Below are 25074 nucleotides of genomic sequence, written 5' to 3' on the forward strand. Positions count from 1 at the left end.
ATTGCCCATATTTCCGATAAATTCAAATTTTAAAATCATTTTGTGCGTGAGGTTTTTCACCGAATCACCTTATAGTTAAGATTTTACTTGAAAACAGTCATGACCCTATTGGGCACACTATCTTGTAAATATTCCCTTGTACTCTTTAGCTTCGTGCTGTTTTAGCCCCTAAAACATTTCTCTAAACTATTGGCATGTCAATCACGGCAAAATCATCCCTACCCTGGCTCTTCCAATTCTCATTTCTTTACATCTGATTCACTTTACCCCTTCTCCTGAAGCCTTAACAATAAACCTTGTCCAAAAAAGGCTTTCAAAATTTACTTACATTTTTGGTATTTGTATTTTATCAGCATCATTTTGACGGCCAAAATCATGCCATGGACGGGAACGGGTGGCGCTGCCATTGGCACTGGTGCCGCCCAACGAGGTGGTCGGACTATTTTGGCCGCCATGGACACTAACAGCACCACGTGGTATGCTATTTACGGAAACTGGGATGCCACCATTATTGTCTAGCAATGAACCGGGCTGGCAAAGTTCTGTATAATCGAAGGACTGTAAATAGAAACAAGAAACACAAAAAACAACAATAAGAATTTACATATAGATAAAAATAAAGCAAAAAAACAAGATATAACAAAACAAATTAAGGTTATTATTAAATTATTAAATAAATGTTAAACTAAAACTAAACAACAGGACGCTACACGCATTGCGAAGATTTGGACAAAATTTTTACCAGTTTTGTTTTTTCTACAAACATAAATAAATAAACCACAAAATGCTGAAACAAAAATATTAAACAACATTTCAAATATGGAAATCCTTAAGGATCCCCAAATAAAATAAAACAACAAACAAATTCTAAATAAATGTTAAAGATTAATGTTTTAGTTCTTCTAGAGTTATTCGCTATGCCACAATGCAACTTACCTGTTGTATATTGTTTTGATCACGCGGCGTTATGGCATCAGCTCCAATACCCGAATCAGGACTAGGCAAATCCACTGTTAGTCCAGCTGCAGTAACCGCCTTGGCATAAATGGGTGTGCCACCATTTTTCAAAACATTGGGCGTGGAATGTGGTGGTGGTATGCCATTATTTGTTGTGGTTGTTGTGGTAAAACGTCCTTCATATGTGGTGCCCGGTTGGGGTCCCTCACTGTCACCATAAATGGTACGTGTGGGTGCATAACCTTGGCCATCGGTAGTTGTGGTTGTGGTAAAATATTCCCGGTAATAGGGTTCCGATAAGAATGTGGTGGTGGGAGCTGTTGTCAGACGGCTGGTGGCATACATGCCATAACCATCAGCTCCTATATATGGGCCCGGGCTGGGTGTTTGTGTGTTGACATTGCCACCGGGACCAACGGCTGAATTTTGATGGGGACCCTTTGTGCAGAAAGAAACAAACAAAAACACAAATAAAATAAATAAATCACATTGTTGTGGGGGTGTTGTTAAGCTTATTAAAGCTTAAGAATTGTGAGAAGAAAGAAATAAAAAAAAAACTTTGCACAAGTGTCCCAACATTTTTCTCATGCTCTAGCTGGTAAGGAAAGGGAATCTGGTCTGGTTGGTTTGGTGTTTTGGTTTTTTAAGCCCATCGTAAAGGCATTTAGCTTTGTTGTGGAGGTGTGTATGATGTTTGTTGTTGTTGCTGAAATAAGTGCTCAATGATGCTGGTGGCTGGCTGGCTGCCTGGCTGGTTTGTTTAGCTGATCTGTGGCGTGTGTGAGGAACGTGTTCTTTTTGTTTTTTGCTGTTTACTTGTCGGACTCTTTTATTCTTTTTGGAGAGGAGATTCCGGTTTAGTAACTACTGGCGCTAAATCATTTGTTGATTTTTGTTAGCAGCCTTTTTTGTACCAATGCCAATGTTGTTCTTCCCATCATCATCAGCAGCAGCCGAAGCAACATCATCATCAACAACTGTTGTTGTTATTAACGGTTCCACCAACCTGTTCCTCAACACCTTACCCACCACTCATAATCTGACGATTGATGATAATAACAAAAACAGTAGCCCGAGAACAAAAGCAAAGCAAAAAAAGCGGCCTACCGCAAAAGGCAATATATTTGACACCAACTGACATGAAAGTGAAAACAGAACACGAACATGTGGACCCAATCCAAGAAGAAGAAGAATCATCATTGATGAATTTCTTGTGACCAGTTTTAGGAGCTACTTTAAATGTGTCTTTATTTCTGTCAATGAATGAGGAATGTTGGGGTTCATTGTGCTTTATTTTTTGTTTTTGTTTTTGTTTTTAGCTTCAAACAACTATGCTTGTGTAGAACTCACCTGTAGATAGATTTGAGTGCCGCCGCCGGCAGCGTACATGGCTTCTGTTTGATTTGTGGGACTTCCAGGACTGGGTGGCGGTTCTTTAATTTGTATGTGTGTGGGCGATGGTGATTGTTGCAATACAATAACCTGTTAAAGGGGTAAGTAATTTTGGTTTATAGAAAAAAAAAACAAAGCTAAAAATATGTGTTGTTGTTGGGTGTTTAGAGAAGAGAAAAAAATACTGGGCTAAATTTCAAAAGAAACAGGATTTGAGTGGAGTCGAGCAAATAATTAACATGAGAAAGGTATGGTGTGGTTTGGAGTAAATGGTTGTGTGTGCTTTGGATTTATAATTAATGGTAATTAAAACCATTTTTGACAAATTTTAAAATTTTTAGTGAAAAGAGAAGAAGAAGCGTTGGTGTTTTTGTTCAGTTCAAAACAATAATTTTCTACAACCTGCCTATATATTTTTTCGACATAAAAATAACAATAAAACTCAAAATTTAAAAGCAAACATAAAATATAATAAAATTCATCTCGAAAATTAGCATATTTATCATCAAATACTATACAAAACTGATGATATTATTGGTCATCTGCATCATCATCAGCAGCAGCAGCTGAGGATTACTTAACTTTTATTGACCACCAAGACCAAAAAAAAAAAACATGGAAAAATATTAAACAAAACGCATATTAAATGCCAACTGAAATCATCAGCTTCACATGAAAAAATTTAAAAAAACAAAACCTTCAAAACAAACTAAAGTTTGTTTTTTTCTCTCTTCTTCAAAGAAGTGAAAACAAATAAAAGACAAAACACGGTGACGAAATTAAGGCCCCACCTAAAATAAAATTTCTCTGCATAGAAATTAGTTATAACTTGTAATAATGAAGATAAATGTAAGGCAAAAAAAAAAAAAAAATCAGAAATACACAAAATTTATGATTAAATTGTTTAATTAAAATAAATTAGTTAATTTTATGTTATAGGCTGGGACCAATGCAAATCCCATGCACTACAAAAACAAAACATAAACGAACGTTTTTTTAGACAATTTTGAAATCTTTAAAAGAAAAAACGCTTATTTAAATGATTAATTTATTACAAGCTGAAGGTGACATTGTCCAACACATAAAAAACTATATGTTGTTGGTTTTTAAATAGCCTTCTCTAGACAACCAAACCGAAAAAAATATGTATTTATAATTTTTTGACACCATATCTAGGTGATTGATGTATGGCTTAGAAAAATATGATGGCTTCAAAGTCAGCTCAACGATTAAAGAGAAAAAACACACGGAGATAAAATAAAAATCGGTAGCCAATTATAATTGGTTATGCTTGCTTGTACTTATCAACTTTTGAACCTAATTATGGGCTTTGATCAATGTGTTTTTTTGTCTTGTGTTTCTATCATTTTGGGGAAGTAAATATAACCTGTCAAAATAAACACAAAAAAGGGGGAATTGGCTTTTCAAAAGAAAACTTTTAACGCTTTAGTTAGTAGAATACCAAAAGTAATAATTGATTTTTTTTTGTATAAAAGATTGAAGGTTAAAGAAGCTTAAAAGTGTCAAACAAAAGGGTCATTAAAATCACTCCCAGACTAGAATTGAGATATTGAAACCATTGTTATGCTGAATAATGATTTGGTTACAATTTGGTGGTCAACATTTTCAATAATATTTTATTATTCACTAACAGGCTTCAAAAAAATTTATAAATTGTTTTTTCCAATATTTGGATTAGTATCTCCAATCATCTTTAGGGAATTGAAAAATAGTTTTGTTTCATCTGCTTCCAAGGGGATTTTTAAAAATTTCTTATTTTCCTTTGGTGCTTCAAGTGCTTCCCCCAAAATTTTAGATTTTTTGATTTATTTTATTTGCCACCGATTTGAATATACAAATAACAATGCTAAAAATATGTGTTGTTGTGTGTTTAGGGGAAAAAATACAGAATGTCACAGATTACCCTTAGGTTAAAATCAAAGCATTTACATAAATTTATATAGAAAAATGCGTTTCAAATCGATCGGTACAAAATTGGCTGAGATATGAACATGAAAATGAATTGGGATTTTTGAAGTCGGTATCCACTCTAGCTGGAAAACGGCTTAATATACCGATCTTAATATATTTTTGTGGTCTCACGAAGTTCATAAAAATCTTGTTTCTAGAGGAGAGATTTTTTTAATTCACTAAATTTTGTCAGAGCAGGAGTAGCTGCCATCATTAGAGTATTTAGGACCATGCCAAAACCATGGATGTTAGGACTCGAATGTCAGATATACATATATTCACTGGATAATTGCCGTAGACTATCCCCGCATTTTCACATACAATATCAGGAACCTATGACTTATCCTGATGACGTTATTTTAGTTTATAGTACTAAAATACGTAATTTTTCAAAGTCCGATCTGGGTTATCAATATTTTCCCTATATATATTCACCATAGATATTTCAAAAACAGTTTGGATCGAGCACACATAATCTTCTGAAAGAATCTATATATATAAAAATGGTGTAAAAAATGTATAGTAATTCATAAAATGAGAACGGCTAGGCCGATTTCTGTAAAATTTTTTGTCAGTTATTCGCATTTTCGAGGAGAAGGTCTTTACGGAAGAAAATTTTGGAAAATCCCTCTAGAAAAGTCGGAAAATTGGAAAAATCGAAAATTGAGTTTTTGTACCTATGAAATTTTATTCCTTAATAGCGAGACGAAGTTCGCCGGGTCCGCTAGTTTATTATGAAAAAACATCAATAAAATATATTTTGTTATTGCAGATAACGAAAATGTGTATAACAACGGTAGAATATGGTCCTAAATCATATATAAAAAGCAAAAGCTTCTGGATATGTTAAATATTATAGCTACAAATTTCTTTTGTTCAGAGACTCATAATGAAATTTGATTTGGAACATTTCTTCTATTGACACAACCCCCAAAAAGTGAGGTATTTTAGGAGATTTTGGCTGAGTATGGAACACATTTTAATTAAGAGTCTAAAAGTTTAACAAATAATTTCTATCTATAATATCTCATTTTGTAACGTCATTTTCTTAACAAAGTATTTTACTCAGATATCTAGTTTGTTCTGGGACTTATAGTGAAATTTTGTGTAGAATATTTCTTCTTTTAACATCTTTCGTCTAGAACTAAATTTCATGTTACTTTCATGCATCAACTGGGAAAAAGAACAAAACAAATTTATTCAAAAAAGATTTGGGTGTTTTGTTGGCAAACTTGATGTATATATTTTCTTGATATATATTGCAAATACATATTTCATTTATTCGGCGACTTATATTGAAATTTGATGGAGATTATTTTTGTCTTTGACGCCTTCTATCTAGAATGAAGTTTTGTGGGACAAAACTTAATAAACTCAGATAAAGTACAACATTAACCCTAAAACGTAATTTTACTTTTGGCAGATTCCTGGCGTTCAGGTACGATTTAGAGTTCTGGTGTATTTGGGGACCTATAGTAAAATTTTATGACAAATAATTTTGTAGACTATTTTGATCTGATACGATCACATTTTAAAGGAGTTTTTTAATGGCTTTTTGAAAAAAAGAACCAAAAAGACCCCTTTAGTGACTCGCATAAGGGTTAATTTTTTTCATAAAAAGATGCCCCGCATTGTTGTCAGTAATATTGCCAAAGACACTTTATACCTAAAATGCAAGGATTCCAAGGAATATGACTTCGAATATTTCAAAACCTGTAGAAATGGGCGGAACTTGCCACGCCTATTTAGGTTACTTTCCGACTTAAACTTTCAAAACGCCGACACACGTGTCTTCTTTTTTTTGGTCCTCTTTCATAATCTGGTCGAATTATCTTGTAATTATTTTTTGTGTTGTACAGTGTTATTGTTATTATTATTTTATTTATTTATTTATTTATTTATTTATTTATTTATTTATTTATTTATTTATTTATTTATTTATTTATTTATTTATTTATTTATTTATTTATTTATTTATTTATTTATTTATTTATTTATTTATTTATTTATTTATTTATTTATTTATTTATTTATTTATTTATTTATTTATTTATTTATTTATTTATTTATTTATTTATTTATTTATTTATTTATTTATTTATTTATTTATTTATTTATTTATTTATTTATTTATTTATTTATTTATTTATTTATTTATTTATTTATTTATTTATTTATTTATTTATTTATTTATTTATTTATTTATTTATTTATTTATTTATTTATTTATTTATTTATTTATTTATTTATTTATTTATTTATTTATTTATTTATTTATTTATTTATTTATTTATTTATTTATTTATTTATTTATTTATTTATTTATTTATTTATTTATTTATTTATTTATTTATTTATTTATTTATTTATTTATTTATTTATTTATTTATTTATTTATTTATTTATTTATTTATTTATTTATTTATTTATTTATTTATTTATTTATTTATTTATTTATTTATTTATTTATTTATTTATTTATTTATTTATTTATTTATTTGTTTATTTACTTATTTATTTATTTATTATTATTATTATTTTTTTTTTTTTTTGAAGAACTAAAATCTCTTTTCCAATAATTTTTTTAGTGAAATCATAGAAAAATATCACAATTTCGGCTATTTTGTCGTTTTAGGCTATTTTCGCTTATAACATTGTGGACATTTTAAAATTAAAAAAAATATTTTTCCTCACTCCCTCCTCAATAAATAACTTTATATCTAATTTGTTATCTAATGACAGATCTTTATTGTGTTTTATCTATTGTTTTATTAATTATTTGCTTATATTCCAAAAAAGGCAAAAAAATGAAATAAATTGTCTTAATTGAAACTTAATTCAAATGCAAATTGTTGAGAAAAAAAACCGCCATATTTCATTTATTTATTTAAATTTTGGTGCGGGACAAAATATTAAATGCTATTTTGATATGCACCACAAATGATATAAATAAATTGCTGATATCATAGAATAGATTAAATGCCTAAATTGAAATACATATATTAACATTTCTCATATAGATGCAAATAAGAGGAGACTAAATTAACGAATTTTTGTTGTCTTTTTTTATTTAAGGAAATGTTAAAGTTTTTTTTTTTCAATTCTTCTGAATATTCTAAAATGTCATAGACTTTTTATTTGATTGCATTGTTTATGATTTTGTGATATGGGTTTGGCTAAACTGTGGGCGTAGTTTTATGATCATTGATTGTTTTTTTGCATAAAATGCCTTAGATTTTGATTAAGAAATAAACATAAAAATAGAATAAACAAAAACAAATTAAATTAATTGCATTGGGTAATAAAATTTCCTTTAGACTTTGTAGAGAAGAAAATTTTATTTTTGTGTCCTTGGGAATGAATCTTCTTTGAGTATTCATGAATCACAGTCAAATAAATAAAAATGTTCAGTTATAATTTTCCCTCAGCTTTGTATATTCGTTTCTTCACATTTTTGCCTCATTAAAATGTCATTTAATTTGCCAGTCTTATTGTGTTGTAGTTTTTTTGCCTTTTTTGCTGATTGTGCCAAGAATTGCAGTGCAGGAAGTAAATTCCATCCTACATTTACGTCAAATGACGTAGTATGTTGTAGTAAAAGATAGTTGTTGTATAACAGCCAACAACAACAGTAAAGCCACGCAAAAATATTAAAAGATTGTCAGGCAAAGTAACAACAACAACAACGACCATCGTAATGCATCGTTTTTTTATTCGCAAATATTTTTTGTCCACAATGCAAATAAAAAGGTGAAAGACAACAAGCATTCAGGTTGACAGCCAGTCAGACGGACGGACGGACAGCCAACCAACTAGCCATCCATCCATCCATTCAGGTAGGCTTTGGTTATTAAGGTGTCTGTGGTCTGTTTTTGCATTAAAATATCATAAGGATGTCATAAAATTGCAATTAAATAATAAGTTTGTTGTTATTGTTGTTTTTGTATAAAAATTTTAAACTATAAGTAATACTTTTAAGTTATTTAAAAATAAAAACAAGAGATAAGTGTGAAGATAAGCAGATGACAAAAGGTAAATTAAAAAAATATAAGTTTTTGTTTTGGACAAATTTACAGTCATAAGGAAACTGTGTTGAAAGGGAAAGGTATGCAAAAAATGTTGGGAAATTTCCAAGTGACAAAAAATTTAATTTTGCTAAGCTGATGTGAATATAAAAATGTAGTCTAATCTCTAATGAATGGATATGTAAAACTACCTACGGCAAATATGAATCAATAACTATATGGTAAATTACGCCCAGTCATAGAGTAGATGACCCTTTGGGTGGTCTACCAAAGATTAAATGTCCCTTGGGTGGTTGTGAAGAATAGACGGGCCCTTAGGTTGCCTAAAATAGAGTAGATGGGCCCTTGGGTCGTCTACAATAGTGTAGATGGCCCATTGGGTCGTCTACAATAGTGTAGATGGCCCATTGGGTCGTCTACAATAGCGTAGATGGCCCATTGGGTCGTCTACAATAGTGTAGATGGTCCATTGGGTCGTCTACAATAGTGTAGATGGTCCCTTGGGTCGTCTACAATAGTGTAGATGGTCCCTTGGGTCGTCAACAATAGTGTAGATGGTCCCTTGAGTCGTCTACAATAGTGTAAGTGGCCCCTTGGGTCGTCTACAATAGTGTAGATGGCCCATTGGGTCGTCTACAATAGTGTAGATGATCCATTGGGTCGTATACAATAGTGTAGATGGCCCATTGGGTCGTCTACAATAGTGTAGATGGCCCATTGGGTCGTCTACAATAGTGTAGATGGCCCATTGGGTCGTCTACAATAGTGTAGATGGCCCATTGGGTCGTCTACAATAGTGTACATGGCCCATTGGGTCGTCTACAATAGTGTAGATGGCCCATTTGGTCGTCTACAATAGTGTAGATGGCCCATTGGGTCGTCTACAATAGTGTAGATGGCCCATTGGGTCGTCTACAATAGTGTAGATGGTCCCTAGGGTCGTCTACAATAACGTAGATGGTCATTAGGGTCGCCTACAATAGTGTATATGGCCCCTTGTTTCGTCTACAATAGTGTAGATGGCCCCTTGGGTCGTCTACAATAGTGTAGATGGCCCCATGGGCGGTCTACAATAGGGCAGATGGCCCCATGGGTCACCTACAATAGTGTAGATGGTCCTTTGGGTCGCTTATAATAGTGTAAATGGCCCATTGGGTCGTATACAATGGTGTAGATGGCCCTTTGGGTCCTCTACAATAGCGTAGATGGTCCTTCGGGTCGTCTACAATAGTGTAGATGGCCCTTTAGGTCGTCTACAATAGTGTCGATGGTCCTTTAGGTCATCTACAATAGTGTAGATGCCCATTTGGGTCATCTGCAATAGTGTAGATGGCCTTTAGGGTCGTCTACAATAGTGTAGATGGCCTTTAGGGTCGCCTACAATAGTGTAGATGGCCCTTTGGGTCGTCTACAATAGTCTCGATGGCCCTTTGGGTCATCTGCAATAGTGTAGATGGCCTTTAGGGTCGTCTACAATAGTGTAGATGCCCTTTAGGGTCGCCTACAATAGTGTAGATGGCCCTTTGGGTCGTCTACAATAGTGTAGTTGGCCCTTTGGGTCGTCTACAATAGTGTAGTTGGCCCTTTGGGTCGTCTACAGTAGTGTAGATGGCCCTTTGGGTCGTCTACAGTAGTGTAGATGGCCTTTTGAGTCGTCTACAGTAGTGTAGATGGCCCTTTGGGTCGTGTAAAATAGTGTAGATGGGCCATTGGGTCATCTACAATAGTGTAGATGTTTCTTTGGGTCATCAACAATAGTGTAGATAACCCTTTGGCCGTCTACAATAAAGTAAATGACACTTTGGGTCGTCTACAATAAAGTAAATGACACTTTGGGTCGTCTACAATAAAGTAGATGATCCCTTGGGTCGTTAGCAATAGTGTAGATGGTCCCATGGGTTGTCTACAATAGTATACATGGCCCCTTGGGTCGTCCACAATGAAGTAGATGGCCTTTTGGACGGCCCTTTGGGTCGTCCACAATAAGGTAGATGGTCCCTTGTGTCGTCTACAATAGTGTAGATGGCCCTTTGGGTCGTCTACAATAGTGTCGATGGCCCTTTGGGTCATCTATAATAGTGTAGATGCCCATTTAGGTCATCTGCAATAGTGTAGATGGCCTTTAGGGTCGTCTACAATAGTGTAGATGGCCTTTAGGGTCATCTACAATAGTGTAGATAACCATTTGGCCGTCTACAATAAAGTAAATGACTCTTTGGGTCGTCTACAATAAAGTAGAAGAACACGATGTTCCAATGGGAGAATCATATACATATATTCGCAAACGGGACGAGGCCCCAGATTTGCGTTCTTCTGTCTCCGATGATCAATTTTGAAGATTTCCCTGTAATAATAAAATATCTTGAATTGTCCCCCTGATTGTAATAAATTAATACGATATTCCCATTTCATCACGCTGAGCCTGACATTCCCCCCAACAGATAACAATAAAAATCCAAAAATATGCCCTAAGGCCAGCCATAATTTCCCAACCCTAATGTTTTAATCAGATAAGCTTTATTTTAATTAGAAAAAAATCATAAATATTTTTTTCGGCTGGCACCTGTTAATTTCTAATGAAGAAAATTCAAATCATTTAAAACAAATCATTGAAAAAACCAAACACAAACAAATTTAAACCCACTTCAGAGCTATGATAACAATTTAACAAATTTTGAAATTTCAAAATAGGCTTTAAATGAAACAAAAAAAAAAAAAAAATGTGAACAGATGAAACCAGTTGCTTGATAACAAAAAGCAACAAAACAAAATATTTCAAAAGGGTCCAGAAACCAAAACAACAACTTACACTTCTTCTTCTTCTTTGCATCGACCTTACTGACTTAGTAACACATATCTTTTGGTTATAACAAAAACAACCAAAGATAACACGATTATAATAAGGTCAGTTGAAAATCGAATTGGTTTAAAATTGAAATTTTAGTGACGTTAATTTAAACAAGGCCTATAGGCAGTGTTGGGTGTTTTTATTTTTTCTTCTTCTTTTTGTTGTGGCGACTCTTTAAGCTACAAAAGCATCACAAAATTAAAATACACCAAAAAAGCGAAATTATATTAACATAAACACACACTCACACTGGTACAGAGAATTAGATAATTTATTGTTGTTGTTTGAAACTGAAAACGAATTAAAGATTTTTTTTTTGGTGATGCTGTTTAAGTCATTTTTTATTATGATCTTTTGTTGCTGTTGTTGTAGTTGTTGCTGGGGTTTTGATTATCATTTATATCAAGTCAATATTTAAAATATATGCGTTTAATTTGCATTATTTCACTTTTGAATAACAGAGATGAAACATGTTTTTTGTTTTTGTTGGAGCCACTGTTGTTATTATTATTGTTATTGTCTTGCTGTTGACAACTCCAGCTTTAACATCATTAGTGAGATACTGTGAGGCTAAAATTTTTGCCTCCATCTCCCTCCTCCCTGCTCTTAAATTGACGACTAACGATTTTTGTTTTTCCTCTTTGTACCAAAAAGACCTTGAAGTTAAAAAAATTAAAAAATAACACACTGACTTAACGAAATGCCCAGCCGAAAAAAGACAAGCAAAATAACGCCTAAGAATACCGTTTTTATATATGGCAACAAAGTGTCATTTTATATAGAAAAAAGACAAACCAAGCTAAATCAATAACAATTTTTATAACAATAATAAATTTTATAATGATTGTCACAAAAAAGAGCAAAGAAAAAAATAAAAAAAAAAACAAACAAACAACAAAAAACACCTAACAACAAATGCCACAATCCATTATTTTGTTGCTGTCTTCTTGCTTTAAGAATCTTTCGAGAGCTTTAGATCGTTCTTTTGATAATTAATATAACAGGAAATGAATCTATAGAATTTTTAGTGCAAAATACTGCAAAAAAACAGCACCGAGTTGTGTCATAAAAACTGCAGAATGAGGAAACCACAAACAAAGTCGAAATTAATGCATATTCAAATTCTAAGAGAGATGAAAAATAATGATTGCCTTTAATTGCTATGCATTTTAGTTTTGAATTCCATTAAACGATTTCTTAAACAAATAAGATTTTCTTTGATTTCATTGGTGGTCATGGTGTTGTAATCCAAACAAAAGACTTAAGCCACAAACTTGTTGCGAGGGTGTTACATTTACACAGCTGGTTGAGTGTGCGCTAATGCACCACCATTACTCCCACACCAACAGACACACACACGTATATATGAACTCTCTTATAGGCACTCTCCAACTCGTTAACACAACATGGTTGGTTGGTATGACATTTTTAGCCATATGGTTTTGGTTTGATTGCATTTTTGTTTAACAATAAACAACTTTTTTTCAAATTTATTATTTTTTCGAAATTTAGCCCACTTTATTTTTTTAAATTAATTTATACCTCTTTTCAAATTTTTTAATTTAAAAAATATTTTTTAAAAATTATTTTTTGTTTTTAATGCACTTGGTTTTTGTGTAATTTTTTGTTGATCTTTGAGGATTTTTTTGGTTTAAATTTTTATAAATTATTTTTTATTGACAAAAAAATCTTTGGTTTGTTTTAGTGGCATTTAAAAAATCACTGTTTTTAATTGTTGTAAATATTAAACTTGTTTTTTTATTTATTTCAAAAAAGATCGTTCCCGCTTTTTTCGAAAAAAATACGTTAACTTGTCACAATTTTTGTGTTATTTTTTCCGATTGAACAAATTGCTAAGCGTTTAGCCGAACGACCTTGTCAAGACCACGTTATAAAGACGACTAAAGGTATGTAAAGAATTGTTGGCTGCGACTGTTAGTCTCACAACAGCAAATAGCCACCAAACTAAACAACAGGCAGACAGGCAATTCGTAGCAACTCGTATACTCTGTGAGCCGCAATTGATCAAACCAAAATACACAAAAACAACAACGACAGTACCAAACCACCACCATTATCACATTTAGCTCAGCTCAGCTCAGTAGTAGTCTTCGTTGTGTAGAGATGTTGAAGTGTGAATATCAGCACAGTTATTGTGTAGACTGGCTATGTTGTGTAAAGAGTAGTTAGTACTCAATGAAGAAAATGATCACATGTTTCGTATGGAGTGGAGACTTTGGTTATTGAGTAAAGAATCATTGGCACATTGATTGGCTATAATTGAAGAAATATTTGAGGGTATAATTTTCGTGATATAACAATTAATACAAAAATTTGAGAAACAAAATGCAACAACATCGAGAGAAATTAGAGTAAAAAAACTGAATAAAAGTAAAATTGAAATTTGGGTCAAAAGAGCTATATCTTGAATGAAAAGTTATTGGATTTTTAGCTTAAATTTGGAAATTGGAATTTTATGAAATTATGGTATGGAGAAAAACATTAGAAAACTAATGGATAAGATAATAAAGGCCTGGGTCATGGGCTGCCTTGCCTGGTTGCCTTGCTTGCTTGCTTCATATCTGACATAACAAAAATAAATGAATAAAGAAGACCGAGCCAATTTCGAATTAAGGCAGCTTATGTACTCAAGCCTTAAGGCCACTACATTACGTTCCCCCAAAAACACTAAAATACATTTATTTAAAAAAGATCCCACCGGCACCTGAATCTCTACGGTGAGAATTGTTTTCGTTTGGAATATCAACATTATGTTCAGGTTCAAAATTGTGGAGTTTTTTATTTTGTTGAAAATGTGATCAAAGGACCTTTTTGTCGAAGGTAAGTGGGTAACAATGTGGTGACAATCGAATAAGGCAACCTGCCTTTATACTTCATACCCATGCTTGAAAAGCCAACTTCTGGTACCAAAATTGTGTTCAAACATTAAATTAGATGCACAAACTTAGAACCACTTTTTGGTGTGTCAGGAAATAATCCGCAATCACTTCAGTTACACTATGCAAAACTGAAAATGCAAACAACTTCTAGTATGCATTTTTTGAAAGTACATATTTAGACTACAAAATCCTAGTAAGGTTTTGTCCTGTCAGATCCAGTTCAGATTTTACAGCCTCATCTAAACCAGGCTAAATCTACACTTTTTGCATTTATCAGGCCTTTATATCAGAAACGAATAGGAATTTGGCCTTGCTGTCTTTAGCAATACGGTAGCCCTAAACTAGTAGAACTTATCTTTTGAAAAAACCACATAAGAAAAACTCCATCAAGGGCATCAAAATCTATAAAATATAGAAAATTGTACATAATTGCTGAAATTCTGGTCAGTATTGGCTAAACTATTGGGAGTTGAACAAAGTAACCTTTTGCAAAAATCTTCCAAATAAAGTTCTCAACAATTCTTTAGAACATTCTGAAACTCTAAAATGCTTACTTCATGTTGTTTCAGCGGTATTTTGCATCATATCTTTTACAACACGTATTTCAAACACAGTTCACACCAACAGTTTATTCTCGCATTTCGGATTTCACCACGTTATTGGCATATTTATTAAATCGTCGTTGAAAAATATGTATAATATATATGTATATATAAACAACGGCATAGAGACATTTTACAACAATGACATGTTCTGAAGAGTTGTGTATTACATTCCAAAAGAAAATATTCAGAAGAATTAACGGTTTTGGAGATACGGTGTAAAATGTATAAAAATTGTGGAATTTTTGCATATATTTTGAAATTTGAGGCAATAAATGTAGTTTTTCGTGGTCAATATGTCTCCAAATATTTTACTCTTGTCCTTATCTACAAATTTGCTTCAGAGGTCAGAAGAAGATTCGTATTGGTTTCAGAGATATAGCCCCAAATTTCTTTAAAAACTCAATATTTAACCATGTTTAGATGGGGCCATAAAATCCGAGTTGGATCTGACACAACAAAACCCAACTAGGGTTTCTAGTCGTTTGGGTCTGTACTTTCAAAAAATTCTCAGTTCGAATTGTTTGCACAAGATCATCTTAAAAATGTTGCACAGTGTTATCGTTTGAAACCATACAAACATGGTATTGGTCAGTTAAACATACACCGAACTTAGCAATCATCGTTCAGAGATCACCTCGCTCCTGTTTTTTTCCCTTTCTGCGATTCATACAGTCCTATTTATTTATTTGCAGGAACTTAAGAATTTCTGCAAACGAAGCTGTCGATTCCCTCGCTTTCTGAACTTGTTTACTCCTGTTGATTCTATCGCCAATTCTTTTAGATCAGGCGATTCGGATTAGCGATCTTATTTCAGTTAATCATGCCACCTCATTTTCTTTCTAAAAGAAGACTGTCACCAGCAAATTAACATCACCCTAATTGTCAAACGTCAGGGCTCCCGATCCCCAACAACCAACAAATAAGAGCCACTGGTCCTACAAAATATCATCACAACTTGACTTACGGTCAAGAGCATACAGCTCTCAACAAAACCAGCATTTGCCGTCTTAGAATGAGCGCATGAAAATAATGCAAAACGATCATCACAGGATTTGACATCCGTCGAATTCGAATATCTCCATGCGATAAAACCGCCGAGTAAGCAGCTCATTTTCGTGTTCTGTATAACTAAGGAAGTATAATCTCGCGAACATCCGATAAGGGACAAATTGACGCTTTTCCCATATCAAAGAATCCAACGTAATTCTATTTTATAGCATCTATATGGGACCTTATACATAATTCCGAATCCCAACGATGTGTTGAACAGAAGTTTGATATTACAGAAGTACACAGGAGACCTAAAGGCCGGGATATACAAGCAGTCTCGTCGCTTGGCTTTCTTGCCTTGCTTCATTTTTGACATAAGAAAATTTAAGGAATAAAGAAGAAAAGGGCATCCTAGTTCGAAATTGGCACGGATTTCTTTATTCTTTTACTTTTATTATGTCAGAAAGAAAGCAAGGCAAGGAAATCAGGCGACGAGGCTGCTTATGTACCCAGGCCTTAAATCCGCACTATGTCAAGATATTTCATCCACCCTTAAATTATGTCGTAATGTTTTACCAGAGACTCGAAATCAAGGCCTCTGATGCGCTAGGCTCACATTTTAAACGGCAAATTATATAAAAAAAGAACTGAGGTCTAATGAATCCTGATCGTTTTTAAGGAACAGTGGGTCTTAAACTCGACTGCTATAACGACTGACCAAACCTTTCTCTTTCATATAACCTCCCGGTAGTCAAAACATCACTGATTCGAATATATGTAAACACGGTGTTTTTTAAACAAAATTAAATGATAGGTGCTTGCACCAGGGAAGTTTTTGCACATCCTGAAACTACAATGTTCATAGATGAGAAATAACAAAAAAAATCGCCGGCGCTTTTTAAATAAATAGTGATTCAAGTTAACATTTTTAGGGGTTGTTTAAGTTTTTGCGATTTTGCTTGGATACCGCAAGTCCTATCAAAATGGAAATAAAGAAAGTTTTGTAGCTATCAAAATTGTCTACAAGAATGACCTTTATGTTATTCTCGTAGGTTTTACCATTTTTGAGATATAGAAGTTCAAATTGGGACAATACACTGACTGTATCGCCCCTTTGTAAAACAATATCATGAAGGGTGCGCCTTAATTAACTTTTAATGAAAACCGTTAACACAGGGCAAGTTTTTGTGAATTCTGAAACAGCAATGTTCATAGATGAGAAAAATCCAAAAACAAGAAAAAATCCCTGTAGGGATTTTTAAATAAATCGCGGTCAAAATTCACACTTTTTAGATGTTTTTTAGGTTTTCGCGATTTTGCTTGGAAACCCCAAGTCCAATCGAAATGGAGCTAAAGAAAATGTTGTAGCTATGAAAATTCTCTACAGGATTGACGTTTATGAGTTGTTCTCATGCTGTACCATTTTTGAGATAAAGAAGCTCAGTTTACATTTTTAGGTTTTTTTTGTTAGGGATTCGCGATTTTGCTTGAATACGGCAAGTATTATCGGCATGGGACCTGAGAAAATCTTATAGCTGTGAAAATTCTCTACAAGACTAGCTTATGTATTTTTTCCTAGGTTGTACCATTTTTTTAGATATATAAGTTTAAGTTGGCAAACTGCAGTCATGACATTGTTTTATAAGGAGACGATACAGAATTGAATTGTCCCAATTTCAACTTCTATATCGCAAAAGTTGTAAAACCTACGAAAGTATCATTAAGGTCAATTTTGTAGAGAATTTTGATAGCTACAACATTTTCTTTATTCCCATTTTGATAGGACTTGTGGTTTCCAAGCAAAATCGCAAAAACCTAAACAACCCCTAAAAATGTCAACTTGAATCGCGATTTATTTAAAAAGCGGTTCTGCGATTTTTTTTTTGTTTTTTGATTTTTCTCGTCTATGAACTTTGTTGTTTGAGAATCCGCAAAAACTTCCCAGGTGTAAGCACCTTTCATTTAAAATTATCTAAGGCGCACCGTGATGCTAATGAAATAATGAAGACGTCGTTGTGGATCATACCTGTAGTATACCTGTTTCCCGACAATTCTTAGGGGATAGGATTAAATTTGTACGAATTATTAAGGTATTCGATTGGAGATGGTCAAAATAAGAAGGAAAGTTCTTCAGGTGACCAAAAGGATTTCGGATTATTGGTATAGACATTATGGGGACTCTACTGTGACTCCTCTAAGTCTTATATTGATTCATATGTTATTGCACCGTATCACTTCCTGATAATTCGGGTTTCAGTTTTGATGCAAAAATTCTAAACCCAAACTAACACTTAATTAAAAAATAAAAGCCATTTAATTTTCAAATAAAATATTCTACAATTTAAATATCAAAATGCAATTACTTGTTTGAACAACGATTTGAATAATTTAAACATAATTAGTTATGCGTATATTTTCAAAATAAGAGAGTAATTAAAAAGTCTACAACCAGTTCTTAGGCGATAATATTTCAGTTTTGAAATTAATTTATTGTTATTTCAAAATAAAGACCGAAATTTTTATTTTTTAAACTTTTAATATGGAAAATTTATAGCTTATGTTATATTAATCTTGATTATTGATTGAATATGTTTATTGAAAAAATTGCCAAAAAGCAACGTCATTTTTATTCAAATTTTCTTAGTTGTTACTAATAAATGATATAACAAAAGTTATAGCTAGTTTAAGACAATGATTTATATATTCCCTAGAAAAACTACATGCGGTTTATAATGAAGAAATAAAATTATTTTCTTATTGTTTTACGTGAAATAAATTAAAAAAATATTGTTTTATGGAAAAACAGTTAAATATTTTTAATTTACATTGTCCATCAAAAACGCTAATTTTTAATTTCCTATAAAAACATAATTCCTTACGAATGTCTTAAACATATTAAATTTTCTGGCATATCTTTCCTTTACCGACACAACACAGATAGTGCTTTTCATGCCGATTCCAACGAGGTATTTCTTTTGTTGGGGAAATGTATACTTCCCGAGATATAGACCTCCGAAGTTCCGAAAATTCCCTTGTTTACTTGGAAAAAAATTTACGATTTAAAAAAAGTTTGTTCGCGTAGCCGAAATTCGCTCCTGTCCATAGTAAAAAGTTTTAAATCCCCGGCCGAAGGCCGGCTACTTAGGAAAACTTGCGATTTAAAGGAAATTTTTGTATTTTTTTTTCTGCGAAGGGTTGGTAAAGGAAATTTGTTCCAATTTTCTGCATTTCGAGGAAAATGCAAAAAAATATAAAATATATTTAAAACGCTTTTGTTTTAATTTTTAAATTAATTTCCATCAAAATATGCTCAGTTCATTGTAAAATATCCCTAATATGTACTAAAATATCCTTTGCAACATGTAACGATCACATAATTTATCATCCAACCACCACAAAACACTTATAATGACCTTCGAACATGTTGCAAAAAACAAACCCTTATTTTAATTCCAATTCGAACATTTGGTGGCGATCAAACTTCCATACAACCATTACAGCACACAACCAACCAACCAACCATCCAGCCACACATTTCCTCATCCCAACAGAGGAACACAAATAAGTGCGAGAAAAAGACAACAAACATTACACTACACTCTAGTGGAACAGAGATAGCGCTACATTATAACAGTTAACTGGGTTTTGCATGGAAGCATTGCATGGAGTAGCACAGTTGAAAAGAGAGTAAGCAGACAATGAGTAAAATATTCAACCAATAGCCAAACGTTGCAGCAGTTGGGCCATATGGCAGTAGCACACACACACTTACACGCATACTAAGTACGTGCCAAACCAACAACTATTAGAAAACAAGCCAGCCAGGCGTTTTTTTTTCAATTGAAAATCATCCAATTGCAAAGCTAAGATGACAAAAACAAAACTCTTACTCACACCACAAAAGTGCATACTATTGCAAAGTCACCAAATGCCAATAGAAAAATGGGTGTTACAATAGAAGAAGAAGCAGCAGAGCAGAAAAAAGAGAGCACTCGTCGTCGTTTGCCATAGAATGGGGTGGAAATAATTTGCAGAATGTATGAATGAATGTAAAATGGGAGGAAGCAAGAAGCTTAATGAAAACATTAGAACAAATCATTAGAACTTGCCAAGATGAAGAAGTAGAAAAAGTAAGACATTATGAGAGGAATGTGTGCATGAAAGGAGGCTTTTAGAAGAGTATGCAAGCAATTGTGGCAAAGGAAAATAATGTTGCCGATGGATTTTTTTTGTGATAAAAATTAAGTGTTTCAAACAAAACTGGTTTCTTTTGCGTGTTGCGTCCTTTTTTATGGTTAATATAAAAAATACTTATTCTTAAGTAGGAAAAAAATGTAAAAAGAAATGATAAAGGTTTTCCTGTAATTAACACCTGTTGTGATGGAAAAAAGTTTTTTTTTTAGTTGTTCCTGTTAACCTTCTGTTATTTGTGTGTTTTTTTAGAATTTCTGAGTCACTGTTTATGTGACTGATGTCTTCTAATAAGAAGTAAGCACCATTAAAATGACCACAAAACATAAAAGCTGTTGACGAGCTTCGTTGCGACGATGACTTGCTTGGTAGACATTCTCTCGTTGAGACAAAAAAGAAGAAATTGTGTTGGTTCACTCACCTTTTGTCCGCTACTGGCTGCTGAGCCATTACTAGCGGTACCATTCTTAGGATCTTTACGCAAATCTTCTGGTTCTCGTTTAATGCTAATCGTTGCTGTTGCATTGGATTGCTGCTGCTGTTGTTGTTGTTGTGCTCGTTGTTGATCAGCTGTTATAACGACAGTTCCCGCTCCACCAGTTGCACCATTGCCGGCAGCTGCACTGGCTGCCACAATGGCCGATTGTTGTTGGTGGGATAGATTCGAGGCTGTGGTGACATTTGCGCCGGCCGCCGCTGCTGTTGTGGCCGATGGGTGTGAGCCAAGCAATAAGCCTTGTATCTCGTTTTGCGATAGGCTTGACACATCAAGAGGTGTGGTTTGACCGTTAAGTTTACTAACAGCCGAACTGGGAGCACTGCGAGCGAGCACACACACACACATACAAATTGTTATCAAATGATTTTTTGTTTGACGACGACGACGATGAAGTTTTGTGAAAATCGTTGCATAGAAAATTTTAAGGAAAATGAAAAAAAGAGAAGAAATAAACATTTAAATTAATAAAATTCAGAAAAAATGGCATTTATTAGACAATTGTCATAGGGTAAGGCCGAAGAGAGCAAATACACAGCACTTTCATAAATATTGCACAATTCTCGCTGCCTTGCTTGTGAACCTGTAAAGAATCTTTAAGAATTTAATTAGGAAAAATAGCTGATTCCCGTTGCATAGTAAGGATCATGGCAAACTGGAGAAAAACAATATTTTTATGAAATGAAAATCTTAAGAAATTATTTAGGCAATCAATCAAAATAATAATAGGTACTACTACCTATAACAATAAAGATAAAAATAAAAATAATAATATTACGAAAGTAAAATTTAAATGACCCAAAAAGCTATTAAAACCCTTTCGGCACCTACAGAAATGACTGATGAGCACGATACCTTACGAATCAATTATTCAAGTTTAAAATGTTTGCTTATTAGAGGATCGTCTGAAGGTTTCACCGAAGAAAGACTCTAAAAATCGAACGATATCCAACTAAAATGGTTAGTGGACACTGTCGTAAGGAGTGACATTGCTCCAATCTTTGCTCATCGTAATATTTTCTCAGACGTACAATAAGGTCTATATCGGCCAACACCTTCGCTTACCTCCCATATAAAAGTTCAAAACTTAACTTAAGAGGTTATCCCTAGTTGTGCAAACCAAAAAAAAAAACTAATTTTTCAAGATTTTTTTCAAAGACCTACCAATATTTTTTATTCTTTCATCTAAAAGAGCACATCTTATACTACTTTTGGAATTTTTGTTGTTGAAAAATATTGCAGTTTTGTGGTAAATGGCAGGTAGCCAAACCCTGTTTTTGTAAAAGCGTTTTGTGGTGACAACGATAGCTGGAAAACGAATATGCCGATCTTGGTATATTTTATGTGCTTTCTAAGGACCTTGTAATCTAGTTTTTAAGCAAAACATTTGCAAAACCTTTTAAATTTTAAAAAAATTCGATCTGCCAAGTCAATTTTTCGATTTTAACGAAAACATTGTCCTTTTTTTTCAAAAATTGGACAAAAAAAAATTAAAAAAAATCTGTCTGGGTATAACTGGTACTTCGTTTTGAACGGTAATGTTTCAGCCAATTTTGCTCCGATGTACTTGCATTTTTTGCGGCATACTCTATACTACTTGCACTTCAAAATAAGTAAAACTTAAAAAAAAAACAAGTAAAAAAGTATCAGTCGGCTTTGCCGACAGAGATATACCCGCAGCCTGTGTATCAGAGCTCCGAATACTCGCTCAAATTGGCTCGAATTCCACTCGCGAGTGAAACTCTTCTCGAATTCGATCAAATTAAGGGGGAAACTTGCCCCCTCCCCAACACCAAACAAAAACTTATCCCACCCCCAAATAAACTTGCCCCACAACCACCAAAAATATTGCACCCAAAAAAAATTACCACCTACCCCCAAATTTTCACTCGTGAGTGAAACGGAGTTCTGCTGTGTATATTGAAACATTTTTTTGTCAAAAAACGCATGTATTTAGGGGGTTTTAAAAATGTTGGGCCTTTGAACCGACAAAAATGTTGAATAGGATTAAAGATAGGATGTGCAAAGTATGGATTACATCGGTCACTCTCTTCAAGAGTTACCGTACGAACAATTTTTCCGAACATTTTTGAACTTTTGTGGGGGAGGTACCTGAAGGAGTGGACCGATATGGCTTATCTTCAAACTTAAACTATGTTTGGACAACATATTACTAAGGCCAAATTTTGGACCGAATCGGCAGATCCGTGCGAGAGTTATCTTGCGCTACAACCACCTCACACGGTCATAGGGTTTTTTTGCAACTTTCTGGCTATTTTCTCAGGAAGTAGGGACTTGCCCCTTATGAAACTTCTACCGTCGGATGGGGGACAGCGAATACAAGTTGTTACAACAAAAATCAAAGCGATTCGAGAGCAGGTCCTAAACTGAACTTATCCGAAATTTTGTGTACCCGAAAGAGTGGAACGATTGAGTCCATATTGGAACCTCATCTAAGTCTGGTAGACATTTCACGAGTTGCAAATTATGGACCTAATCGGTTACTTCCTTCAAGAGTTATCGTGCGCACAAATTTTCCGAACATTTTCGAACTTTTGTGGGGGAGGTACCGGAAGAAGTGGACCGATTTAGCCCATCTTCGAACTTAAACTAAGTTTGGGCAAAATATTACGAAAGCCAAAATTTGAACCGAATCGGTTCATCCGTTCGAGAATTATCGTGCGCTCCAGCCAGACAGATAGACGGACGGACATGGCTAAATCAACTCCAAATTGTCTGAAACATATTTCGTCCAAACATACTTGGGGTCTAAAAACCATTATTTCGATGAGGCACATTTTGCCCGTATGAAAGTGTATATACCCTCGTTAGCATAAAAGCTGAGGGTATAATTATTTCTAGAGTAGAAGGGGGACTCGTCTTTGGAAGTAAAAAGCTTCAATTTGAAATTCACAAATGCAGCTCCAAATGGCGAAAATTTTCTAGCAACAACAACATCTAATATGCCTGAGGAACCAGTTAACGAAAACGATCGTCGCATAGCGGTTGGTGTGTGTAGGACTTCGCTAGATAAAAATTTTCAATGTAATCTCCTTAGGTCATATAGCTCGATTAATTAAATTAATTAAAATCTCACAAATAATGGCCTTCGCCCTAAAAAGGCAAAACTTAAAAATACACCAATAACACTGTGAACACAAATTTTGGGGCAGAGATAATTCCTCTTGGAGATGAAATCCCATGGTGAGTATATTAAGAATCCCAAAGGACAGATCCGCCATGAGTCGAACTTCCGCGTTATGGCGTGATGAAGTTTTTGCTAGAGACCCTGTAAGGCATCACGAGTTAGCGTTATACATATCTTTGTTCACTGTTGATTTAGCTTATTAGTGAGATGACATGTCTTCAGTCAAATCGAATGAGGTTTATTTTCGTAGAGCACTTCGACCTTCTAACTCGCTTCATTCAATGTCCTTTTCGTCCTTTATTTTAAGAACCGCTATAAAAGTACCACAAAATTATGTTTTTCAGCTTCGAAATGTACTGCAAAAATGTCGCTCAGAAAATTTTAGGTACGACTCTTAACTGGCAACTAATCAATTTTGTCGCATTTTCCGTGCCCCAGACTTTCACCTCCATTTTGTTGCAATGTGTATTTTTTTTGGATTTTTGAAAGTGATAAGTAGTGGTAACCACTTAAGTGTAATTTAGGGCTATTCCAGGATTGTTTGGACATTTTTTAGAATAAGGTAGATCTTGTGATACTGATAACAACGATATGTTTTTCTTTGTGGGTAAATCCATCAGCCTTAACACAATGAAATCTATCGAAAAGGAATAACTCTCAAAATTAGATTGACTTTGAAGAAGGACTATGTCGGTATATTTCTTGAGTTATCTCTGCCGTAAAAGTCCAACACTTTTGCGCTTTTATTCAAATCGAATTAGCAAACGTGTGTTGTGAAGGTCCACAATCGTTAAGATAAATAGCCGAAATGTTTAAACGTTTATACATACATACCTATGTATATTTTTGTCGGCAAGTTTATACGTCTAACAACACCACACAAATCTGAATCCCTCACAATACATAATTTTTGCGGAAAAGGATTTGCGATCTGTCCATAGATGCATATTTCAAACCAAACATACTAATCGTATATCTCTTATTTGTTCAGTGTTTTCAGAATTTGACATAATGTCCAATGGACACCTCTAAAATATCAGGAAAATCCTAAATTAACACAACCTACACAAAGATATTTAGCTTCTTGTATAAATCCGAAATAATTAACCAGGAAGAAGTTTGCATTGAAATTTTTAAAATTTTACGGAACTAAATTTCATTAAAGGCAACAAAAATGTTTCGTTTGACTCTCAATACTTCTTCAATTGGTATGTCATGAGCAATTTTCATTTTATTATAATTGTACATTGACACTTTACACAATTTGTTGGTTCGCAGTGTTGCTTGTGTCTTTGTTTTCCATTTTATGGCAATGGAAATTGGCAATCCTTTGGCTTTTTCGCGATCTTTTACCAATTATGGTGATAATGATCATAATTGTGTTTTTGTTGTTATAGATTTTTATGGTCTTATGGGTTTAAAACATCGACGACGACAACAACAACAACAACAATATGAAAATGATGGTAGTAATGATGACTATTGTTGTTGTTGTCAAATTGGGTATAGTATGCACCATGGATCGATCACACTGGTATTTGCTAAATATAT

General features: G+C 33.5%; 1 protein-coding gene across 11 annotated transcripts in view; it reads right to left on the bottom strand.

The window, feature by feature from the left end:
* The window catches only part of grh (grainy head), a 423741-nt gene that overhangs the window by 55142 nt on the left and 343525 nt on the right, over positions 1-25074 (bottom strand). For 9 of the 11 annotated variants that reach the window (XM_073956297.1, XM_073956295.1, XM_073956296.1 and 6 more), the window contains 4 exons: positions 20301-20697; positions 2308-2439; positions 937-1395; positions 329-558 (listed from right to left, as the gene is read on the bottom strand). In XM_073956297.1, coding sequence (XP_073812398.1) covers positions 329-558; positions 937-1395; positions 2308-2439; positions 20301-20697 — 1218 coding nt within the window. The remainder of the gene's footprint in view (positions 1-328; positions 559-936; positions 1396-2307; positions 2440-20300; positions 20698-25074) is intronic. The other 2 variants (XM_073956301.1, XM_073956299.1) reach the window with 1 other exon arrangement.

This window comes from Musca autumnalis, unplaced genomic scaffold, assembly GCF_047663935.1.
Source record: "Musca autumnalis isolate F117 unplaced genomic scaffold, ASM4766393v1 scaffold_5, whole genome shotgun sequence".
Lineage (NCBI taxonomy): Eukaryota > Metazoa > Arthropoda > Insecta > Diptera > Muscidae > Musca > Musca autumnalis.